We start from the raw sequence: 22932 nt of genomic DNA, 5'->3' as shown, positions 1-22932 counted from the left end.
AACCTGGAAAACGCCTCCATGTTTTTTAGACAGAGTGTGGTTACTGAGGATTAAAGTTGAAGTGGGAAAAGAGGTTCTCACAGGGTTAATGGTTTTAAAGGGTGTTAAGGTTGGTCAGCTCTCGATACTGAAAATCTTCCATGCTTGGTCAGGATGCCCTTAGTGAGGTATGCCTTTTTGGCTCTCTTAATCTCTTTGTTAGATTGCCTTCCATTTACATGTTGCAAATAATATCTTACACCAACTGAAAATCCTCAAGCTGGAATTTTAACGGCATGCCCTGTGGTGTTGCCTCTGGATGATGTTGAGCAACAGGTCTCTGAAGCAGGCCATTGTCTTTCTGACGCATGCGTGCTTGGGGGAATATAGCATCCTACAACGCATGCTATGACCTTGCGTTCTTTTACAACGCAGTTGTTACAATGACCGCATTGTTAGAGCGTGATGCCATTACAACGCAAGTCATTACATCAACTTGCAGTAGGTGGCGCTCTAATATTAGGAATAGTATAATTTACTATTCCAACTCCAGCCTACGCAACATTAAGGAAGGTGCTGGAATAGTAAATTATACCATTCCTTATGTTAGAGTGCCATCTACTGCAATTCGATGTAAGGACTTGTGTTGTAATGGGATTGCGTTCTAACAATGCGGTCATTATAACAACCACGTTGTAAATGAACTGTGATGCGATGACTGCGTTGTAAACACTGTCATCGGCTTGGGAACAGATTAATGGGTAGGATGGCTTGAGAGCAATAGTTTTCCTATACTTTCCAAGCACTAGCTAAACAAAGATGCACTGTGCTGCTAACTACCCTTCAATGCATAAATCCAATCTGAAAATATGAGACATACAATGTCTGCTGTCTTCACCAATACCAAACTTCTGTAATGTTTTTAGTGATTTTGTTTTATCATTTTGCCTCCATAAGGAAGAAGCATGTATTTTTTCCCTGAGCTTGTAAAACCTTCCATTCAGAACAGTGCTAATTATGACGCAATTTATGTTAAATGTTCACATTAGAAAGTGGTACTCCATTGTGTGAATAGATATTTGACCAGGTACTATATCGCATTGGGCAGAAGGCACCAAGTGAAAGTTAACATTCTTCTATTGGACTTGTTCTGCCATTTTTTTGTTCTGGCCTAAAGTCAGTATGGCTGTCTGCCGTTTCTAAGGAATCAAGAACAAATATTAATATAGAAAATGAATGATAACCATACCTCACGGTGCCTGCCACATGTTTCTGGGATTTAGAGGGGGCACCATAGGGGCACCCCCAGCCCACAAACATAGGCAGCGGAAGGTGGAGGGGGCTCAAAGTCGCTTTCTGACAGACTATCGATGTCGAAAGCCCAACATGGAAAGCCTGTCGGAAACTGACATCATAATCCAAATGGCGGAAACGCCATCCCTAACAGATTATGTGGCAGTTCCGACTGGCTGACGGACTCCTTAAAGCAAGTGGGATTGACTGGCTGGTTTGGACTCTGACTGCCATCACTGAAATATGGCAGTTGGACTTCAAACTATGGATGTACGTCGTTAAGCCTCGGACGGGCGTTTGGATGCTTACCGACTGATATCCTCATCAGGCCCCATGTGGCATGACGATCAGCAACATCTCCAGGATTTGAGGGACTCTGTCCAAGATATATTTTGGGGCTCCCTGTATCAAGAAACTTGGAATTTGTGACCTCCTTTCGGATCATTCATCCCCTTGTGCATATTGAACACAATAGCTACCAAAGGTTGTCGCTGCCTGCTGTCTACCTACTCAATAGGTCCAAAAGAAAGTTCGAACAATCATTATTTAATTTTGATATAGATATTTTTACTTGCAACTTGCAGCAACATTTTATGTTGAACTCAGTGTCCAGCCAGCTTGTTAGTCCCATCGTATGAAAAACACACTAAGGAGAAATAGTTAGATGTCTATTTGACTAGTACATAATATTAAAGTATGCATATGCACATTGTAGCTTTAGATGCTGAGTATTTGTAGCTACAAATACATCCTTCCTCTCTACTGATGTTCTCGCAACAAAAGCAAAAAACAACACCCTGATTTGAGGTTTTTCTTTATTCCATTAGTAAAACAATTTAATAACTTTCTCTTAATTTCTTCCCCTGACAATTCACTCTTCTCTTTATATGTGCTCACTTCTTTGTCTAGACAGTTACCTAAGACTCTGATGAGTATTAGGACTGGGCAGGATAAACGAGGATACACGAGATGGTGAGAGACGTGTGTGGAACAGTATAGCAAGTGACATGAAGTAGAGGAAGAAGGGAGGTGCTAGGATGCCAAACATAGAAAAGCATTAGCAATGAAGGAACATAGGATATAACAGGGTTAGAGAGAGAAAATATGTAGAATGATATGTGTGGTAGGGAGAGAAGTAAAGTACATAAATAAAGGTGAGGTAGACAGAATGTAAGATTAACAGAGGTAGAAAAAGGAAGAGGTAGGTACAGAAAAAGGGACTGAGAAATATGTAAGGTTTTAGAGTGTGTTAGAGAACTATAGGGAGACAAAAATGTCGAGGGAGGCAGAGCAGCGTCCAGTGCTCCAAGGTGTGAGGTAGAGAGAGATGAAATGTAGGAATAGAGTTGAATTAGAGAAAGATAAAGACAGTGAGTGATTGCCATAGATAGAGAGAATTGAGTAAACCAAAGAGATGCATGGCTGAGTGAGGGCAAAATAGGAAGGGGTATAAAAACTGGTGAGGTAAAGAGTAGTGAGGAAGAGAGAAAGGTGGAGAGAGGGGTGAAGGGTAGAAAGAGAAATGGTTTGTAGAAGGAAAAGAGGAAGCTGAGATACATACTTGCATTAGAGAAAGAGAGGTGAGGTTTATACAGAGGTGGTGAGTTGTGAGATTGAAACAGAGGAAAAGATGATAAGGGAGAGAGATCTATAAAGAGAGAGGTTGAGAAAGATAATTGTGGTGTAGGGGTGAATGACAGGGAGAAAAAGATATGTTTAGAGAGACAAAGATGTAGATGATAGAGGACAAAAGGTAGCCATAAAGGAACAGAGGTGTCCAGAAAGAAGTACAATATTCATAGAGGGAAAGGAACAGAAACTGAGGAAAAAAGAGAACAAGGAGATGGAGAGGTGATTGAAGAAGTGACTGAATGGTGAGATAAATTGAGAGGTTAGGTAGTCAGCAACAAATCATGGGATATAGAGCAGAAAGACAGTGAGGGAGCTGTCAGGTAACTAGATAGAACTAGAGAGGTATGGGGGAGTGGTGTAGTAGAGAAACGGCTGAGAGAGAAGTATAGAGAGGTAAAGTAGTAGAGACTTGACGAGACAGGGATGAGGTAAAGGATAGAGATGAGGTTTAGTAGGTGGAAGCGAGATGCAGGGAGATCAGATAGAAAAACTGTACTGAGATACAGAGAGAAATGAGATACAGGCTTCAGGTAGAGAGTCACTGATATAGATATATCCACAGAGAGTGATAGAATGAGGCAGAGAGATATGAAGTCAAGTGAGGTACATTGAGACCAGATGTGAGGGAGACAAAGATGAGATAGAGAGATCTGAAATAGAGAGGGATTATGAAGGTACATGGCGAAATAGAGTTAGAGGTCAGGAGAGATGACTAAAAGTAGAAGAGGGGAGGTGAAGTATGGAGAGAGAAATGACAGGCAGAGTATTCTTTAATTTAAATTATACAAACTGCCAGAGTATGCTAGAGTTTAGGCTGTGCAAGTCAGGCATGCACACTAAGGGGAGGTTTATATTTAGCACAATACAGGACAAAGCTGCTGCAATGAGGTTTGCAAGGAGTGAAAGCAGAACAGCACCATATTTATTATTATTTCTGCTGCTGATGCTCATTACCATGCACTAGCTCTTAAACTTTGCACCATGGTGCCAAGGTGTGTGCTTTCTAGCATTGGATTGTACTTAAAGCATATCTTTCCAATCGACAATCCTATGCCAAGACAAATTCGTAAACATTCAATACTTTTCAATGTGTTGTATAGGGCAGCCCGCTTGCAATGTCATGCCTACTTCAAGGAGGCATTATTTTTTTAGGCAAATGCCAGTCTGGCTATTTTAGTAGATTGAGCTTTGTATCAGAAACTAGAAATGCTTGCTTTAATTTGCCCGAGTGGCACTCAAGTAATAAAGTGGCACAAAGCGCTATTACCACTGTGCTGAGATAAGTGCACTATTCCATCTCTGGATTGTATACAACGCTTGCAGGCGTTTGCGCTGCTTTTCTTCACTTTGCATTTCTTTGCTCTGATGCAAACCCTTAGTAAATGTGCCCCTAAGATTCTGTTATACATGCTTGGCTATGGTGACTCCTGGAAGGTGGGGGCTCTGGGCAATGGCCCACTTTGCCTATGCCTTAATGCTTTTCTGAAGGAAATGAGTCCACCTCTGGAGATAGCTTGTTTTATGAAAATACAGTGTTCTCGCTGTTCACTACACCGCAGTCTCAGGTTGTGAGTACATGGCTGAAATGATTGGGCTCAAGAAATTGACTGATCACTTGAATTCAGTGAAGACTCATGAGGATCAGACAAGAACCTCCCACCTTGACCCACCTTCGGTTGCTGCACTCTAGTTCCTGGCAACAGAGAACATGACTACTCATCCACCCCATTCACTCTGGACCCTTAACACCCTCACAGGGCCCCTCTCTACTTAGGATAGTCGTTCTTCCAGGGCAACAGGTCTTTCACTGGCAAACTCTAGTAAATGCACTTCGCTTGTGGTGGGCATCTTAAAATTGGAAGGGTAATGTACAGATGATGTCTGAGAATTTTCCGCCATTTCCAGTTGAGGGGACAGCATCTTAGAGATGGCTGAGACCCCATATTGTTCTCTCCACAGATATTCATCCCTGTATATCCACAAGCAACCTGGTTGCGAACAATCCCTTAAACACTAACAGGCACATGCATCAAGCGTTTAGGAAGTCGGTAAAATTGCGAATCGCAAAAATATGGCATTTGCGATCGCAATTTGAAGTGTAAAAATGCATGAACCTTAATTCTGCAAAAATTTGTAAAATGTTGGCAAAATTAAGGAATCGCAAAGAAAATCTGCGAAAACCATTGCGATTTCCCGTTTGCGATTCGCAAGTAAAGAATCGCATATAAGGAATCGCTATCCAAATGCATGAAAAATCGCAATTAGCGACTTACAGAAAAATCGCTAAATTGCAATCGCAATTTAAGAAGGGACCCAACCAGGTGGTAAAAATGAGTGCAAATCAGAAACAGCTGAAGACCAACAGAAACATACATAAACACACCCAAAATGAGGCCCCAGTTTCCAAAATGGCTGCTCTGTACCTGATGGCGAGGAGGATGAGGCTGCAAGCTGCTCAACAGAGAGGGAGGCAAATTAATGAGCGCATCTTCAGAATCCGCGTTACTTTGCTTGGTCAGGAGGACGATGAAATATATGACAAGTATAGGCTGAATGGCCAAATGATACATGATCTAATCCATGAATTGGACCCTATCCTGCAACGACAGACTCATAGGACCAATGCAATCCCAACGCATGTGCAGGTATTATGTTGCCTACATCTACTGGTGTCAGGCACTTTTCAGGGAGTCATACCAGTAGCAGGAGGTGTGTCTCAAAGTGCAATGTCACAAATATTGGCATATTTTCTTGATGCTATGATGGTACGGATACACAAGTTTTCCTACCACAGCCCATGAAATAGCTAGGACCAAGCAGGAGTTTTATCAAATTGCTGGCTTCCCCCAAGTACTGGGTTGTATTGATTGCACCCATGTGGCGATATGTCCCCCTGCAGCTCATGAATATATGTATCGCAATAGGAAAAGTTATCATTCCCTGAATATTCAGGTGGTGTGCAATGCAAAGAACATTATAACGGACATGGTGTCACAATTCCCTGGCAGTGCACATGATTCGTATATCTTCAGGCAAAGTGGCATTCAGACCCGTCTAGCAAGGGGAGAGTTTGGAGAGGGACATTTGCTAGGTAATTATGTGCAAACATCTTTCCATTCCTTGTACAAATGTAAAACTCAAACAACCACTGACAGCCTTTCTACCCTCACATACGCCTTGAGAAATTACCTGCTGACACCATATCTAAATCCAGCCACAGCCGCACAAAGGAGATACAATGCAGCACATATCTCTACAAGGAAAAGGATTGAGCGCACATTTGGCCTACTCAAGAGCCGATTTAGACGCCTTCATAAGACCGGAGGCGCAATGAAATACAGTCCCGTCAAATGCTGCAAGATAGTGGCAGCATGTGCCATGCTGCACAACATAGCGACAAAGGGAGGTTTGGAACTGGAGCTGTCTGACAGTGACTCGGAGGATGGAAACCAACAAGTGCCACACCACCCTGCCTAACAAGGCACAGTCGCAGCAGAAGGCCGCAGGCGCAGATTGGAGATTACACAGAATTACTTCTGATGTGAGTAATGAAGACACAAACACATTAAATGAAATGCAAAGTATACTTTATGTAAATGTATTGTGACTAGGGAACAGAAGCAAACAGCCAAAGTGACTAATCTCACAATACTCATTGGAATTCAAAAAATAATAACAAAATTTAAATCAAATGTACTTGAGAGTCAGTGCTTAGGTCACAGCGTGTCAATGGTTAAATCACCATTTCAATCAAAATGACAGGATGGGAGACTAGCGTTTTTTCCCTCGAACACCCAGACGTCTGTCTGGCGCTGCATCTTCTTGCCTTTTGTTGGCAGTGGATGGGGTAGCGCTGCGAGTAGTGCGTCTCACATCACTTGCAACAGGCACTGTTGTACTGCTCATGCTTGAGGCACACTCACTACTGTCATCCTGTGCAGTCATGTGCACTTGCCTACCGGATGCATTCATCATGTCTACTGCATTTGTCACCTGATGTAGTGCTTTGGCAACATCTCCACTACAGTGACACATTTCTGTCTGCAAAGTCACAGATCTATGCGCCAGCAGTGTCGTGGCTGTGGCCAGACTATTGTTGGTCTTTCCTTGGTGTTTGAGCTGCTGCATCAGTTGGCGGTGCTGTTGCGCGATGCATGCCCCTCCTGCATGACCTTTGTGAGTTCCTGGACACTACTGGCCAGTACAGCAATGTTGCCTGACATCTTAGCAATTTCCTCCTTCACTAACCGAGTGTTCTTGCTCTGCAGGCGATGTGAACGGAGCATCTGTCCCTCCAAGCCATCCCAGACTGGATATCTAGCCTCCACCTGCTGTGGTCTGCGTGCTCTGCGTCTTCTCCTTTGCGATCTACAATAGCCCCTCCGGATCTGTGTTGGTGTGGGTGTTGCGATGACTGTTTGCCGTACAAGGACTGCAGGTGCAGCATTGCCCTCATCATCGGAAGCCATGGGACGCAGTGTTGGGACAGGTGACCTACGGGAATGCGGCACACGTGACTGGGTAGTTGGCAGAGCTGGTGTGTCCTCATGTTCTGATGCGCTGCTGTGGTGCATTTCCAGATCATCAATGTCCCCGGCCTCATTGAGTTCTGCATCTGTGAGGTTAAACAGTGCAAAACTGCATCAATGTATGCTTGTGAGGTCATGGCACAGTTCACAATTAATAAATTTCTTTTTATTTTTGACATCTGCTACACTATTTCTAACAGTTTTTGGCATATCTGTGTGTGTGTCATTGTCAGTACTTAGCCTGACTACAACGCCCATGATGCACTTTCCTCAGTAATGTAATAGTATACAGGCTTTACAGTGTGCGCTTATGCTGTGCTCTGCTGACATCCTGACTTATGTACTTGGGGCAATTGAGACATGCATTTCTCTTACCTTCAGAGTTGTGTGCAGCTCCGGAGGTGTCCAGCTGCGTGACTCCAACAACTGCTTCACGCTGGATGGTAGACTCCACCAATTCCTCCATGGGAGTGTTTCCTGTGTCTGGTGGTGTGCCCCCTCCTGTCTTCTGTGCCTCCTTCATACGGTCTGCAATGCTCGCCTTGGCACGACTGCGTAAATCGTACCATCTCTTCTTAAGTTCCTCTGTTGAACGGTGAGTGACCCCAATGGCATTTACTTGGTTCCGAATCTGGATCCATATTTTACGTTTTTCCTGCTCTGGAACCTTCAGCGAGGCTTTCCCAAACAGCTTGTCATTGCTGTGCACTACACCCTCAATTAGAGTCTCTAGTTCTTTTTCAGAGAATTTAATTTGTCTCTTCCTTGAACTTTGGCTGTCCTGTGCTTGTTTGTCAGCTTCCATTTTGCAGTTCTTTCCAGGTGTACAAAATCTCTCTCCCTCTCCCTCTCCTCTGCTCCAAGAGCCAGCTCCCTCCTCCCCCTGAGCCTCAGCAATGAAAATGAGGCTTGGGCAGCACATTTCCTGATTGTGATGTCATCAACATGCATCAATGCGCGACCTTGCAATTTGTGAAATCGCTAATTGCGATTTCGCAATTTGCGAGTTCGCAAAAAATGGATATCGCAATTTTTTCTGCGATCTTTACCGATTCCTTAAATAATCATTATTTTGATCATGCATTCCGTTTTGCGATTCCTTAAAAATTGCGAATAAGGAATCGCAATACAATTCAATGATGCATGTAGCTGTAAATGCAGTTATTCTGAGTCATTCTTTTGTGTTTAATGTACAGGAACTACTACTCAGAGTGGGCAGTACTTAGAGGCAAGGTGGCACTGGCAGAGGCTGCAGATAATAGTACAGCATGAGGGTTTCTGCTTGATTATTGCGCTGCATGACCACTAAGGGGCCAATTACGATGCGGCCTGTAAAGGCTCCAACCAAGGGTTGCATCGTAATGATCTGTCGGTTAACTTTCCAACTGCCTAATTAAGATATTGGCGGTCGGAAAGTAAACTGGCGGGTCATTCGGTATGGCTTCTGTCTGGCATGGAGAGCCCGTCCACCAGTCAGAAGCCGGCCTGTAATTTTAAGGGTGGCTCTTTCCACCCTTCAGATTACAAACACGGTTTCCAACATGGTTTCCATGTCGATCTGCCTGACATGGAGACCATGTCAGAAAGCATGTTTGGCGGCCCCAAGATGAGCCCCCTTTGGTGTATGGACTCCAGTTGGAGGCCGAGGGGGCACCTATGGTGCTCCCCTGTTGATCCCTACACCTTGTGGCAGGCACCTTTAGGTGCTTGCCATGGGGTGCAGAGATGAATCGCACCTCCCATTTCACTATGAAAGCTTGCATTACGGCTGGTTTACGGCCATAATGCATGCTCCCATAATGTAATATAGGAATGCGACCGAACAGTGTTCGGTCGCATCCTAATAGGGTGGTCGGGACCGCCGACTGGGTGTCAGTCGGTCCCATAACCTACTCGGTGTAGGGCGGACGGGATTCTGCCCATCATCATAATGAGCCCCTAAGAGTCTGCTTGCTCTCTCAGTCTCTCTATCAGGGTCTAACCTGCCCCATAACACTCTCTTGAGGCATAACGAATCAAATGCTGTGCTGCAAGAGAAGGAGAGAGTAGGGGTCACCCAATGTACTGAAGTATGGCTCCCTCCTCCCCACTCCATAGCGCTGGCATTGAAATTAGCTACCATGCGCCACAGAGGCACCTTTGAGCCATTGTGCAAGGGCGTCTCTGTGAGTCAAACAGAGGTCTTGTACTGGGAGGATACCCTTCCAGCACAAAATAATATGCTTAGACTAATTTTAAACATTTTCAGACTTTGTATGTTTGCTGTACAGTGCAGCTGTAAAACATGACATGCAAAGTCAGAAAATAAAAGAGAAAAAAAGCATTTCACCTTCATATCGCCCATTTGAGGGGGGCGCAATTTTCTTGCATGGGAACGGCCATGCACCACCCAAGGGACACCCCCTTTCGCTAAGTAATGCGAAGCAGTGCTATGCTCTTCTTTGCATTACTTTCACTTTATTTCCAGAGCTAAACAAGTTTAGTGCTGGAAAGAAAATTGGACAAAACACTTTGCACAGATTTGTGTCACTTTTGTGATGGAAACACGGTGTGAAATCTTAGTAAATCTGCCCTGACATATCATATATCATACAACACAATTCCTCTTAACTGAAGCTCAAAATAGAAATGTTGGGGGAGTGTCATAAATATCAACACCATCCTTTTGTGGGTGACTTCCTCAGGATTAAGAAAGTGTAACTGAATTTTCTTCTTTAAAATCAACTTCCTAATCATTAACAGATATTATTAATGTCATTATTCAGAGATGGTGAACATTATATTTGTCACAAACCTGGTGGAGATACCGAGTGCCCTATTAAAGGTGCCCTGTGTTAAATCTCTCTAATATTACAGCGAATAGTACATTAACCATGTTCGTAATGGAATACGCTACTGCCAAATTCTAAATATGGCACTAAGAGAAGAGCAGCATTGCAGTGTTAAAGAAAAACTTTTATCAGAAGTGACTTCTCAATCCTGCAAGGACATCTCAAAGAGTAAAATCCCATAACTTTGGTATTTCTTTGTGGGGTTTAAATTTTGCAAATATCCTCTTGGATAGAGGCAAAGGTTCCAAGAACAAAAAGCAAATGATTCCCACTCCAGACATAGCACAAGACATATCTGATGGATATTGAGACATAAAGGGACTTCACTGCAAGGTCCAACATTTATTCTTAGTAACAGAGCCCTGCTCAGCCTGCAGTCATTGTCCTCTGAGGAGATGTGCACTGATTTATGGTAAAATGAATACCTGACTATTAACTGGACTATTCCACCACATTTAACAACCTCCTGTCCAGCATCAGGTTTAAAGTAGGACCTCTGCTCTACTAGAGATTTCGGTATGGATTTACTACGGATTGCACATGGTGCAATCCTGTGTAATTTTGGGCTTTGCCTGTGCACCTTTGTCTTGACATATAAATCCGCAGAATGCTTTATCCCATATTGTGTTATTAAGCAACTGTAACGCAAATTAGTAAATAACTAACTTAGTTTGTTCTTCATCCCTGAACACTAGCACTTTGTGGTGAGTGGACTAGAGACTTTTACTTGAAATGGGTTAGGCTACTTCTTTAGTTGATATTTGTTGATTTTTCTTTATTATACTGTATTAGTTTTATGAACATGTTTAGTTTCCTTATTCCTCAATATCTCCTTTGAATAATTTGTTCTTGCCCGATGGTCCCTTAGCGATCCTCAATAAAAGAAATCATTCTATGAGAAATATATCTAGGGGTAAAACAAGGGTACCATATGCTCTCATTCATTTACCTTTAAGACTATTCTTTGGAAATAGTTTTCCAGGGGATTGGCAATGATTTATGTAAGGATTTTAGTCTTAGCCACAGATTGTCAGAAGAATTTTCTACACATTTTCCTGGCATTTTAATCACAAGAAATTCCTGGATAATCCATTCTGTTACCTCAGTTTAGAGATGTTTCGAAAAAAAAATACTGTGATGACCAGTTAAGTGGAGTAAAATGCACTATTTGGCTAAATTGTTCCAAAGAACTGGGGAACCTCTAACTACTCCATTAGAAATGCCTCTGGCAATATTCATTCTCAGCTAGGTGGTCTAAATTTTAACTATTTGGGATTGTCTTTTGTTCAAATAACCTGGAAGAGAAGTACAGATTAGGGGTGGGCATAAATAGCAGATTTCTGTGTAGCGTGATCATGCAGAAACACACAAACATTCTGCGAGATTATGCAGAATTATGCAAGAAGAGACAGTTTGAATTTAGTATGATTTTCTTATTTCAAAGCTGCCCCCTTGGGCTGAAAATGGACATGAAGATGCTGTTTGCAATAAATGCAACAGAACAAGAATAGCAATGTTGGCAGCTGCTTGCACTCGCTAAATGCACATTTGGGGTAAGATTTCGACCCAATTTACTCCTGGTATTAAGTGCTAATTTCTCAGTGCAGAATGTGCCCTTGCATCCAAAATGGAGTTGAGGATACATTTTGTGCTTAGAAAATAGAACTAAATGCACCAAAACATAAACAGCAGTGCGAGCAGCCACCCATGCTCTCTAGATGTGCTCCTGCAGTAGGATTTGTTTCCCCCCCAAATTACCCATAATTTCTCAAGCGGAAATAACCCAGTTATTATAGGTAAACCTACATCAAAGAGTAGTGCAGAATTACTGAAATTAAGGTGATGTAATTGAAATTTTGCCCAAGCCTAGTACAAATCCCATGTTAGGAGTCTGTCAAAATGTACAGACTCCTAAAAAGGTATTCTAAAAGGTTTCCGATTCACAGTTTGGAAGGAGAGTATTGGGGGTATCTGTTCCCAATTATGAAGTACTTATGTATCAGTGGTTTACAATCTGAATCCGTATTTTGCAAACTGATCTAATAGTACCTGGTTGTTGGACCTGGCCCTCTATGCGTGGTCACCCCCAAACCTTTTACCTTTACTCTCCACTTTTTTGCTGGATACATTTTTGTTGGTCTTAGGCCTCTGTGCACTTTACTGCTACTAACCAGTGCTAAAGTACTCGAGCTCACTCCACTAGACCTGAGTGTATGTGCTTACACCTGATTGGCTTAATTAATTTACCTATAAGTCCTTCATAGAGTGGTATTCCAAATACACAGGCCCTGTAAATTAAATGCTACTAGTGGGCCTCCAATACTTATTGTGCAACCCACTTAAGTAGCACTGAATCCAGTCTTAAACTACCAATTTGACTTGGCAATATAACCCCCTTGCCAAGCTTTAAAATCCGTTTTTATTGCATGTATGTCACCCTAAAGTAGGCCCAGGTAGCCCATAGGGAAGGGTGCATTGTGATTAAAAGTTAGATATGTGCTTTTAAGTTTTAGTTATATATGTCCTTGTAGTGAAAAATTCCTAACTTCACTTTTCATTACTGTGAGGCCTACCTGTTCCATAGATCACAGTGGGTTGCTTTATAACATTTAATAGGTGCTAATTTTAGATTGGGACCAGGTAGCCCTTTTATGCCAGTAGCCTATCTTGGGTTACAGGACTGGGTGAAACTGTCAGTTAGACTTTGTAAATTCCTCCCAGACTGTCACACAATTGAGGGATTTGGTGTGCCTGAATGGGTCATCTTCTGGCAGCATGGGGAGGGGCAGAGCACAGCCCCACTTGCAAATAAATAGGCTGTGCTCTGCCTTCACACAAATTACTTATTACCTCTACATTGTCACTGCAGCGAGCTTGGAGCCAGTAAAGGGGAGTCAGGAAATTTCATGCACTTCAAAGAACATTTCTAGAAGCTTCTCCCACCTTCCAGAGGAAGGACACCATGGTAAAAAATAGGACCTTCAGACACACTCTTAAGTTAACTCCTGGACCTCAGAAAGGACTCTCAGAGTACTGCCTGCTGCTGTGACCTGCTATGCACTATACAAGACTGCTTTGCTGTTCCTGGAAGCAGTGACGGCTTGAATAGATAATGCTCTGGGACAGTGAGGCAGGGCGGGAGCGGGGCAGGGTGGGGGTAGTAGGATTTGACATACAACAGGAAAGATTGAAGTAAATAAATAAATAAATAAAACCCCTTATGTTGAGCTCCCTGCATCACCGAGTTGGTGATGTGGCGAACGCAAGATGAGTGGTTTTATTTATTTCGTTACTTTAATCTTTACCGTCATATGTCAAACTACTACTCCCCACCCGGCCCTGCCACGCCTCACCGCCACGCAGCATTACCTGTGTGATCCGCCACAGCCTGGAAGTACTGCTTTGCTACCTGGAGTCTGCCTTGAAACCTCAGAGTCCAGTCCTGCTGTTGAGCCCTGCATCTTCTTCTAAACCCAGGACTCCCAGAGAGATTCCAAGGGCTGGTTTGCTGGTCTCCTGTTCAGAGCCACAGGGAAACTAAAGGATCCCATCATCTTCAACCTACACCTGGGCCTAGCTTGAGTGAGTCCTGACCTCCCATTCTCACCCACCACAAGTGGTATCCCACCAGTCCTGGACCCTTGGTTGTCATGCTAAAAGTGCCCAGATGTGAGGACTTAAAAAGTTTTTGCCCAAAAACTGCTCTGATAACCAGGAGGAGACCCGGACCAACCTGCTCATCTAACCACCTGAGATGCATCGCTGGTCAGATTGACTTTGCAGCTTCTTCCACTACTTTTTTCTCCACAACAGCAGGAGCCATATATAGGTGGGGTAATACCGGTCGGTAACGGTGAAATTCGGTAAATTTCACCATTACCGACCGGTATTTAGGGATTTGAGATGTAGGAGGCTGCAAAAAAGCAATCGGTAATTTACTGATTCGTTATTTTAAGGAATCAGTAAAATACTGATTCCTTATTTTAAGGAATCTGTAAAATACCGATTCCTTAAAGCGTATGTAGGTAGCACTCAAGTGAGTGCATTTTAGCATTAAGGATTCATTATTTACCACTAACTATAAGTTGATGGTAAATACTGAACACTTTTGAAAAAGCCATTTTTGGCTTTTTTCTCAGTGCCATGTGGCAGACATAGGGCATGTATGTGCGCCACTTGTGCACACATGCATGATTCAGGGGTGCAACAGAGAGTCAATGTGACACCCTGCCACCCTTGAATATGTTCCCCCTATTACTGATTCGGTATTTACCGAATCGGTAATAGTGAATGGCTTCCCATTAATTCCTATGGGCCTTAATGGGAATTACTGAATCAGTGAATACCGATTCGGTAAAACCGAATATTACTGAATCTGTAAAATTTACAGAATTTTTGCCTACATACTATTTACCGATTCTTAAATACCGAATCAGTAAAATTCGGTATTTAAGAATCTGTAAATAGAGATAACCTACATATGGCCCCAAATCCTTTTCAGCTATCTTTCACATTAGGGGTATCCGAGCCCCTGGAACTGGCTTCAGCTACAGCCCTCTCCCTCATAAAAACAACTAAGTCTGAACATAGAAATCTTCAACATAGCTTTGACCCAAGGCTCCTCTATGATAACTTGCCCTCCCCAGACAATTCCTGCAGCCTTGCCCCACTGAACTTTACCTTTTCAGAACACTTTTTTCTCAAAATGTATTTTAAATACAATGGTAAGAGCAGACAAGGCCCAATCTACTTGGATCCAAACCGCCTTCATAGCGGTTAGCCATATTATTCGACTTTGACCCGGTCTTCTGTGACTAGCCGTCTGGGGTTGGCGCTTTGAGTGTTTAGGCTCTAGTTTTCACTAGAAACTTTAAAAACTCAACTTTTTGGCATCAAATAATCGATTAAAATGTACTCAATTTTTTTCATATTAGTATGGTGTTTTTTTGTGTTGTATTCTCACTTTATCGCTGTTTGTGTGCTACATAAATACTGTATACATTTCCTTTAAGGTACGCCAGACTGCTTTTAATGCCAAACTTCCCAGAATTAAGCACAGATTAATTTAGTAACTGTTTGTGGTTCACCCTGCAAAGGACTGTGGCTGTTGCTTTATCAAGGCTCACATCCCAGTCAACCAACAACGCAAGTTCTCGCAATTGGTCATTTCGCAAAATATGTTTCTGATCACAAAACATTGCCTGCAAATTGCAACCACTTTTTGCATCCAGAGTCTTAGCATATCCGGCCCATTATTTTTAACATCAGTACTTTCCTGGATTATTCATGAAAAATAAAAAAATATTGGAATTATCGATTCCAGATGTACACAGCTTGAAACTGTAAAGCTGCATGTCAACATTGATTGAGTTAAAGTGGATTGTGTTTGGCATTCATTGGCTCTCTTATCACAAATAAAATCCTTTTCACATTTGAAATCCTCTTTAAGTGAATTAGAGTGTTCGGCTCAGGGAGGTAAAGGCCACCCCCTTGGTGTGAGCTCTGACTGAGCTCCCATAAGACTCACTACATAGGAAAGAACATTAAATGAGTTAAGTATTATTTTATTATTCTATGGGAAATGCAAACAAATACGACAAGATTAATGTCCCATATGCAAATCATGGACCATGGGACCCTCTGTAGCTGTGAATGAACAGTGTATGGTACAAGTTAATGCTTCATTCTGCTGAAACTGTTAACCAGACTAAACAATATTCTGGCTTTCCAGTCCTCCAGAAGATACATTATTTTCTGCAAGTTTTGGAGCAATGCTACTTTGAAGTTAGGCCATCTAATTGTTAGGCCTGGCTCCTCAGCTTGAGAATATTTGTCTTAGGTGCCACAGTGTGTGCCCACAATTCGGACCTCATGTCAACAAGAATTGTTCAGTACTAGCTGGGGCAATGGATTCAATCCAGGTAGCCGTCTCTGTCTGAGGACAATCTCCATCCTCAAACCATAAGACAGAAGTTCCAAAGGGGCAAACAGGCTTCCCTAGCAGGTCCTGGCACCACTTTAGCACTGTTTGGGTGCAGGAGACTGCTGCCACCATGTCCTAGAGAAATATGTTTGAGCAGGCAGACAGGTATATTTCAGTTCAGCAGCAGAGACATATGCCTCCCTGCTGGTCCTTGAGGTGGGTCATCTAGGGGTGGTTGAATTGGTAAACCAGTCACTGGTAGTAAAATCTTTGAAAGTGCAAGACAACCCCACTCCCAGTTTTGCAGAAGGTGATCCCGTTTCTCTTCTGGGTGTCGTGTTTTGGTAACACAACTGTTTACAAAATTGCATGCACTCAAATTCAAATGCCGAATTCCTGTCTCACTTTAGGGTTGCCACATTTTCTAGAGGAAAATACTGACCAGTTGTTGAAATTGTAAGATTCTTTAAAGGCCTGGACATGATACTTAAACAGAACCTTATATACAATCGTTTGTAATCATTTTTATCAGCAGCTTTCTGTCTTTGTTTAATTTAATTATTAGTGAAGATTCATGAAGGCAGCTCTACAACACACGTCATCCACGTGGCAACCCTACTTGTGCATAGCTCTCTCCCATCTCCCATTTTTATTTACAGCACTACATAGGAAGAGAGGGGCCGATTATGATGGCGGACGGACCTGAGTCCGTCCGCCACCATAGAGTAGGAGGGAACCTCCGCATGGCCTGCGGAGTTCCCTCCTGTGCAAATAGGATGTGACCGCCACCCTGGCGGTCACATCCTCTATGTTTACCATTGCGGCGGGTGCGGCTTCAAGCTGCATCCGCCGCATACTTTGAATTTGTATGCAGAAAGCGGCAGGCACCGTGCGGTGCCTGCCGATTTCTGCAAACAAATGCAGGGGGGTACCATAGGTACCCCCCATGTGCACCCCCCATCACCCTGGGGGCCCGCAACGGGCCCCCGCAGTGAAGTTACACATGCTTTTCCACGGCGGAAAACCCGCCGCGGAAAAGCATTTTTAACAGCCCATCCTAATATGGCTGACGGTGTCTGAGAGACACGTCACCATATTAGAGCTTTTCCGCCGCGGTTGTAAGCCAACTGCGGCAAAAAAGCTGCGGACGGAAACCAGGACCCACCAGCCATCCTAATGTGGCGGTGGGTCTTTGGTGGGTCCGCTGCGGTTTTTCCACATCCTCCGGGCCGGCGGTGGCTTCCGCCGGCCCCGAGGATGCGGAAAAACCGCAATCCTAATCTGCCCCAGAGTTGGGCTAGATTATGGGGCAAGCTGGCAGTGCCAGAAGAGCTGGTGTGAGAGATCAGTGTAGGGCCGGTTTTGGATGTTTGTGGGCCTTTTTTATGGTCTGGTGGGCTGGTTGTTACTTTTGATTTCCCTGCTATTACCGCAAACTTTGCCTGCAGTAGAAAAATGTATGCAGTCTACTACTATACCTTGCAAACACTGATACAGCATCTCCTCACCAGTTCAAAACTGGACCTATTTGCAAATCGGGCCACATTTTTAGCAATCTGATTCGCTAATGGGAGCCACTCTTATTTTGGTGCCCTGACCTATTTTCTTTCTCTGTCAGACCCTGCATAGGAACTCTCCTGTTGTGCGCTCACACTTACACACTGCCTTCTGTAGAAGAAGGATCAACTGGGTCTCCTGGACCCGTTCTACAGCAAGTCCAGTCAAACACAGATGTCTTTCTTAGCAGCTCCCAAGAGTTTCTTAACATCTATTTTGCATAGAGCCAAAAGGAGTTCGAAAACATTTCGGGTTCAGGCTGCAAACTTTTTTGATATTGCAGACTTTTGTCCTTTGCTAAGATTCATGATTTACCTTAATTTTCTCATATGCAAAGTTTTTTTTAAACTTAGCAAGAACTTTTTCACTCGGGTAGAAACCTACCAGGTCAAAACGACCAGTAGACTGAATTGGTTTTATCATTTCTTATTGGGAAAACGTATGCAGTAATTTTGTCTACAAGGCTACATTAATTTTCTCTCTGCATATTGGCTTTGCGCAGCGGTATGTCCGACATACATTTTTGAGGGTTGCATAAGCACTGCTGTGCCTGCAGCAGCCTCCGCTGGGCCCAAGCCCGGACTGACTGTCACCTGGCATTTCCCTGGTGGGCTGGAGCCCTTGGAGGCTATATTGAAGGGGGGCTGCTGCTGGTGCCTATTTCACTATCTACAGTTCCCCCAGGCAATTACTGCTGACACAAGGGGGCTTTAAAAAAGAGAAAGAGAGAGAGAGAGAGAGAAGCCGAGCTAGTTGGAACTTTTTTGCCTTGGCTGCTATCCATGCCACAGACGGGCAGGCCGCCATAATGGGACACGGTCAGTTTCATCATGTCTTTGCGGAATTAGTCCTACGCTGTCCCCCACCCCCTCCAGTCCTCACTGCCTCATTGTAGGAGCTACCAATGAAAAGGGCGCAGAGTTACTCAGCCACTAAAAGTGGGCTTGCGGGGCCCCCATTAGAAATTACCACATGAACTGGGAAATCGGGGCCTGATTCCTCTTTTAATTCTTTAGTTCACCCCAGTATTTTCACCGGAAACACCACCTGCCCTTAGCAGGTGGAATCTTCCAGTGAAAAATCAGGAACTGAAGTTACTGGGGAACTTGTAATTACTAGGGGGCATTGATTCCTGCTATTGTCCCCAGTTGAATTAAAAGGGCATGCATAATGTGGCCTTAGAGTAATATATTCTTAACTCGTATAACATTGTTTTACATTTGACTATGTGCATTTGGGATCCCACCCGTCAGACATGGTACAACAGCTCATTAAAGCAGGTTCATTCATGTCAAAGAGTAACACACGCCATCCACACTTTTGCACTTAAAGTCATACTTACAGAATGGAAGTCCTTTCAAAATCCATCGTACCACACCTGGTGGGCTTGGGTTTCACTTCTCCGTGGGGCTCATACGCCACTCTTAGGGAAACATTCTGTTCCACTAATCTCTAGTAGGGTTTGGCAGTCCTTTGATAATTACATGGTACTAGGCTCTCAGGGCACACTGACCCTTTCCACTTTTGGCTCTAAGGAATCATGCTTGAGTCATGTGACAAAGCAATACCAAAGGGGAGTGTTGAACAATGCAAGCACTCACCCCCAGTCAACTGATCTGGGTTTAAACCATCATCATTCTTTAGCTCACTCCGCCATCCCAGTTCAGACATGGCCATATGCAGATCAGTCTGACCCTGTGCTTCATGGGAACAGTCCAACCCGAACTGCCAAGCCATGTCTTCCCTGGACCGGAAACAAGCATCCTGGAACAGGTTTCTGGCTAATCAGTCTTCATCAGCCAGGCTAGCTTGAATCCAGTGGCAAAGTGAGCAAGGGACCCACGTCTGGGCATACCCTGCCAATTTAGGGCGAACAAAGCAATACCAAAGGGGATGATGGACGGAGTGTTGAACAATGCAAGCAGTCATCTGATCTGGGTTTAATCCATCACCATTCTTTAGCTCACTCCGCCACCCCAGTTCAGACATGGCCATATGCAGATCAGTCAGACCCTGTGCCTCATGGGAACAGCCAACCCGAACTGCCATGTGACAAGCATCCTGACCTATTCCTCAACGCCCTTTCTTCCCCTTCCCCCCCTTTTTTTCTATGTACCATAGACGATACAAATACTGTCAATTTACTTGGTACTGCTCTGCACTATACTTAGTCTTACTGGTAATACGGCTATTTTTTTGTTCTTGATCTCATTTTTTCTAATTCGTAATATTGCGTTCGCTTCCCTCTGCGGTGTCCTCGCTCATCTGTCTAACTTTTCTGCTGTATCAATTTGCTCTGTGTAATCAACTGTATTTTCATGTGCATCTTGTATTTTGTTTGTATCTCATGTATTTCTGAATTTTTGCTCCTTTTTCCAATTCTAACTATAAAAAAAACTTGCCCTAAAAAAAAGCATTTTGAAAGTCACCCTAAATTAGAAAACACTCTACTATGTCATACGCATGCAGGCCCCCGCCCCAAAAAAATTTCAGTAATGAAACATAGTAGCATAGTTCCTGTACAGTAAATTTCGCTTAGATGGGAGGACACGCCCCTCAGCAGCTGGACTGCTGTTCGGGCAGGGCATCGACACACATGTGGCTAGCATGTGGTAGTAAAGGCATTTAAGGTGCTTAACCTAAAAAGGCAAGCTGTCATCTTTAGCAAAGCTTCTGGGTCACTTTCGACATGGTACCAGTTTTATTTGATCCTGTCATGAAATATCTCCTTGTATTTCTAGTTTAAAACCGTGTTTGGTGATATTATTTCGGTTTCTTTACATCATTGTTATCAATTCAAAAAGGAATTGCAGAAAACATTGCATTTCTGTATAACATTATTTGCAGAGTCATAAATGGTCCTCATTAGAAATTAATAATTTGCCAGCTGACAGAATATATTTTTTCTAATATTTACATGTGACATTGAATAGTGCAGAAGTGTATACGATACATTGATCCAATGAGAGCCATTAAAAAAAGTAAACTTAGGTTCTGCAATATAAACTTCTTCCTTACCTCCTTTGCTTGCCATGGTTGCTTTGCACTCTTTGCTGTCAAGTTCACTGACTGTATTTGCGACTGCGGGGCTGCAAGTATAGCAGATTTTGGTGGAGTGGCTTATATCACCTCAGCAGGGCACTTCCTCTAATTTAATCAAGCACATGCAAATGAGCGTGGTGGGGAGGGCATTCTATATCCTGTCCAGTTTTTTTTCTGAGATCTCCACAGAAACACGCTCAAATATGAACACACTCATGTGCAAAATTGGTACAGTACATCGAGCAAAATGATCGTCCAAAGAAAATTGAAAAATAACCGCACACATTCTATTAAAAATATTTGTGGAATAAATATATGTATAGTAAATAACCAGTAATTAACGAGTGATGCTATTGTCTAAAAATTGATATTCATTCATTAGGGTACCTGTGGGAATCCAGCTCTTGGCTTGCACACACATATGTCAGCGGCGACCCAAGCGCTTTAGAGAATGAACCTATTGAATGAACTGAGGTTCACTATCGAGTGTCCTACCTTCTAAAAAAAAGGGCAAAATCTGTGCGTTTTTTATATGTAAAGGAAGGTCTCATTACATGCAAACTGAAACTGACACTAGGCTCTGATTATAAGTCAGTCTGACCAAGAGGATACCCTCATGGAAATCTACACTGCTTGATCACAACTAGGGCTCCCAGTTTTATGGTATTTATTTTTTCGACATTTCTGTCTGTATTTCTGTTTGGGTATTTTTCCACATTTATTTAACTAATAAATTTATACTCACATTTGAATGTCCAAAAGGTTTCAGCTGTATACGCTCACTGGCCTCATTTCCTACCGGCGCACACTTCAGGCGCCATTTTGGGGGAGGACGAGGACAGCGCTCTAGAGTTGCGGCCGAGTTGGGTCTTCACACTATAAATTGCACACGTGAAACCAGCTTCATCACCTAGAACTAAGGACTCCTGAGGCGGAAGCCGGGAGTAGGGTTCGCATTGAGAATTGTTTTTAGAATTGTTACTGATCGCGCAGGTAGCGCTGCTTAACTTTTAAATCACGCACTTAGCATTATTTTGCTTTAATTATTCCCCCCCTTACCACGCTCTTCTCACCTCAGGGTTCCCCCCGGGACTCGTATTACTTCAGGGAGCCGATTCCGGGCTCCTGATGCTCACTGGCCTCATTTCCTACCGGCGCACACTTCGGGCGCCATTTTGGGGGAGGACGAGGACAGCGCTCTGGTGTTGCGGCCGAGTTGGGTCTTCACACTATAAAATGAACATTACTTCCCGTCCGCGCAGCGGGTGGGCGTAGCAGGCGCGCTGATGGCACGCCGGAGGCGCGCCAGAGGCAAGCGCATCTGTGCCCGTCCATGCCGGACCGGGCCTAGGGCTAGAAACCTTGGCCGATTCCCCCGACCACCGCATCATCTTTACACGTGAAAAACTCTTACAACTGATACCTAGAAATAAACCCTCTGAACTCTTGAGATTTAGGCCTGATGACCCACTTCCGAGATGTAACAGATGGGCGGTACCCACGCAGGAAAAGGGATTTGCCGGGAAAGTCACGTCTCCCCTTAATATGGCACTCTTAAAGTGCAGGTCCTTACCGAAACATGCGGTCGAAATTAATTCACTGATCCAGGATTCAAAACTGGACATACTGTTTTTAACATAATCATGGCTGTCACCTAACTCAGAGGCAGATATTTTGTTGCGGCCCTCCCATCGGGCTTTAATATGCAGTGCCAAAATAGGTCGCAAGGGAAAGGAGGCGGGCTAGCGATAATGTACAGAGACAGATTTACTTGCAGAGTATCAGAGGGTGGTGTTAATGATTGCGAAAGCATTCACTTTAATTTGCAAGCTTCCTGAATAAATCACTATCAGGTCTTTTGTTATATCGCCCCCCGGGCTGTCCAGGTCAATTCGCAGGATCCCTTTTAGAAAATACCATCGCCCTTGCATCGGCCGCACCCAATTTTATTGTATTAGGAGATCTAAACTTCCATTTTAATGATCCATGCGACAAGGGGGCAATGGATCTTAAGCTCGAGCTAAAAGCTCTGGAACTGGATCTTAAAAATAAGGATGCCACTCACATTAAGGGGCATCTTTTCGACCCCATTTTCATGAATATCACATTTCTGGTATCAAGGCCCCCTCCCTTTACCTTGGTCTGA

At 43.6% G+C, this 22932-nt stretch overlaps 1 protein-coding gene across 1 annotated transcript in view; it reads right to left on the bottom strand.

Moving 5' to 3' along the window:
- The window catches only part of LOC147705984 (protein-glutamine gamma-glutamyltransferase E-like), a 247408-nt gene extending 226573 nt beyond the window's left edge, over positions 1 to 20835 (bottom strand). The window contains exon 1 of the mRNA XM_086932441.1: positions 20763 to 20835. Coding sequence (XP_086788567.1) covers positions 20763 to 20778 — 16 coding nt within the window. The 5' untranslated portion in view covers positions 20779 to 20835. The remainder of the gene's footprint in view (positions 1 to 20762) is intronic.
- Between the last annotated feature and the right edge of the window lie 2097 nt (positions 20836 to 22932).

Source organism: Lissotriton vulgaris, chromosome 7 (genome assembly GCF_964263255.1).
Source record: "Lissotriton vulgaris chromosome 7, aLisVul1.2, whole genome shotgun sequence".
Classification (NCBI taxonomy): Eukaryota; Metazoa; Chordata; class Amphibia; order Caudata; family Salamandridae; genus Lissotriton; species Lissotriton vulgaris.
The sequence above is the reverse complement of the archived record's forward strand: the minus strand, read 5'-3'. Positions and strand labels throughout refer to the sequence as shown.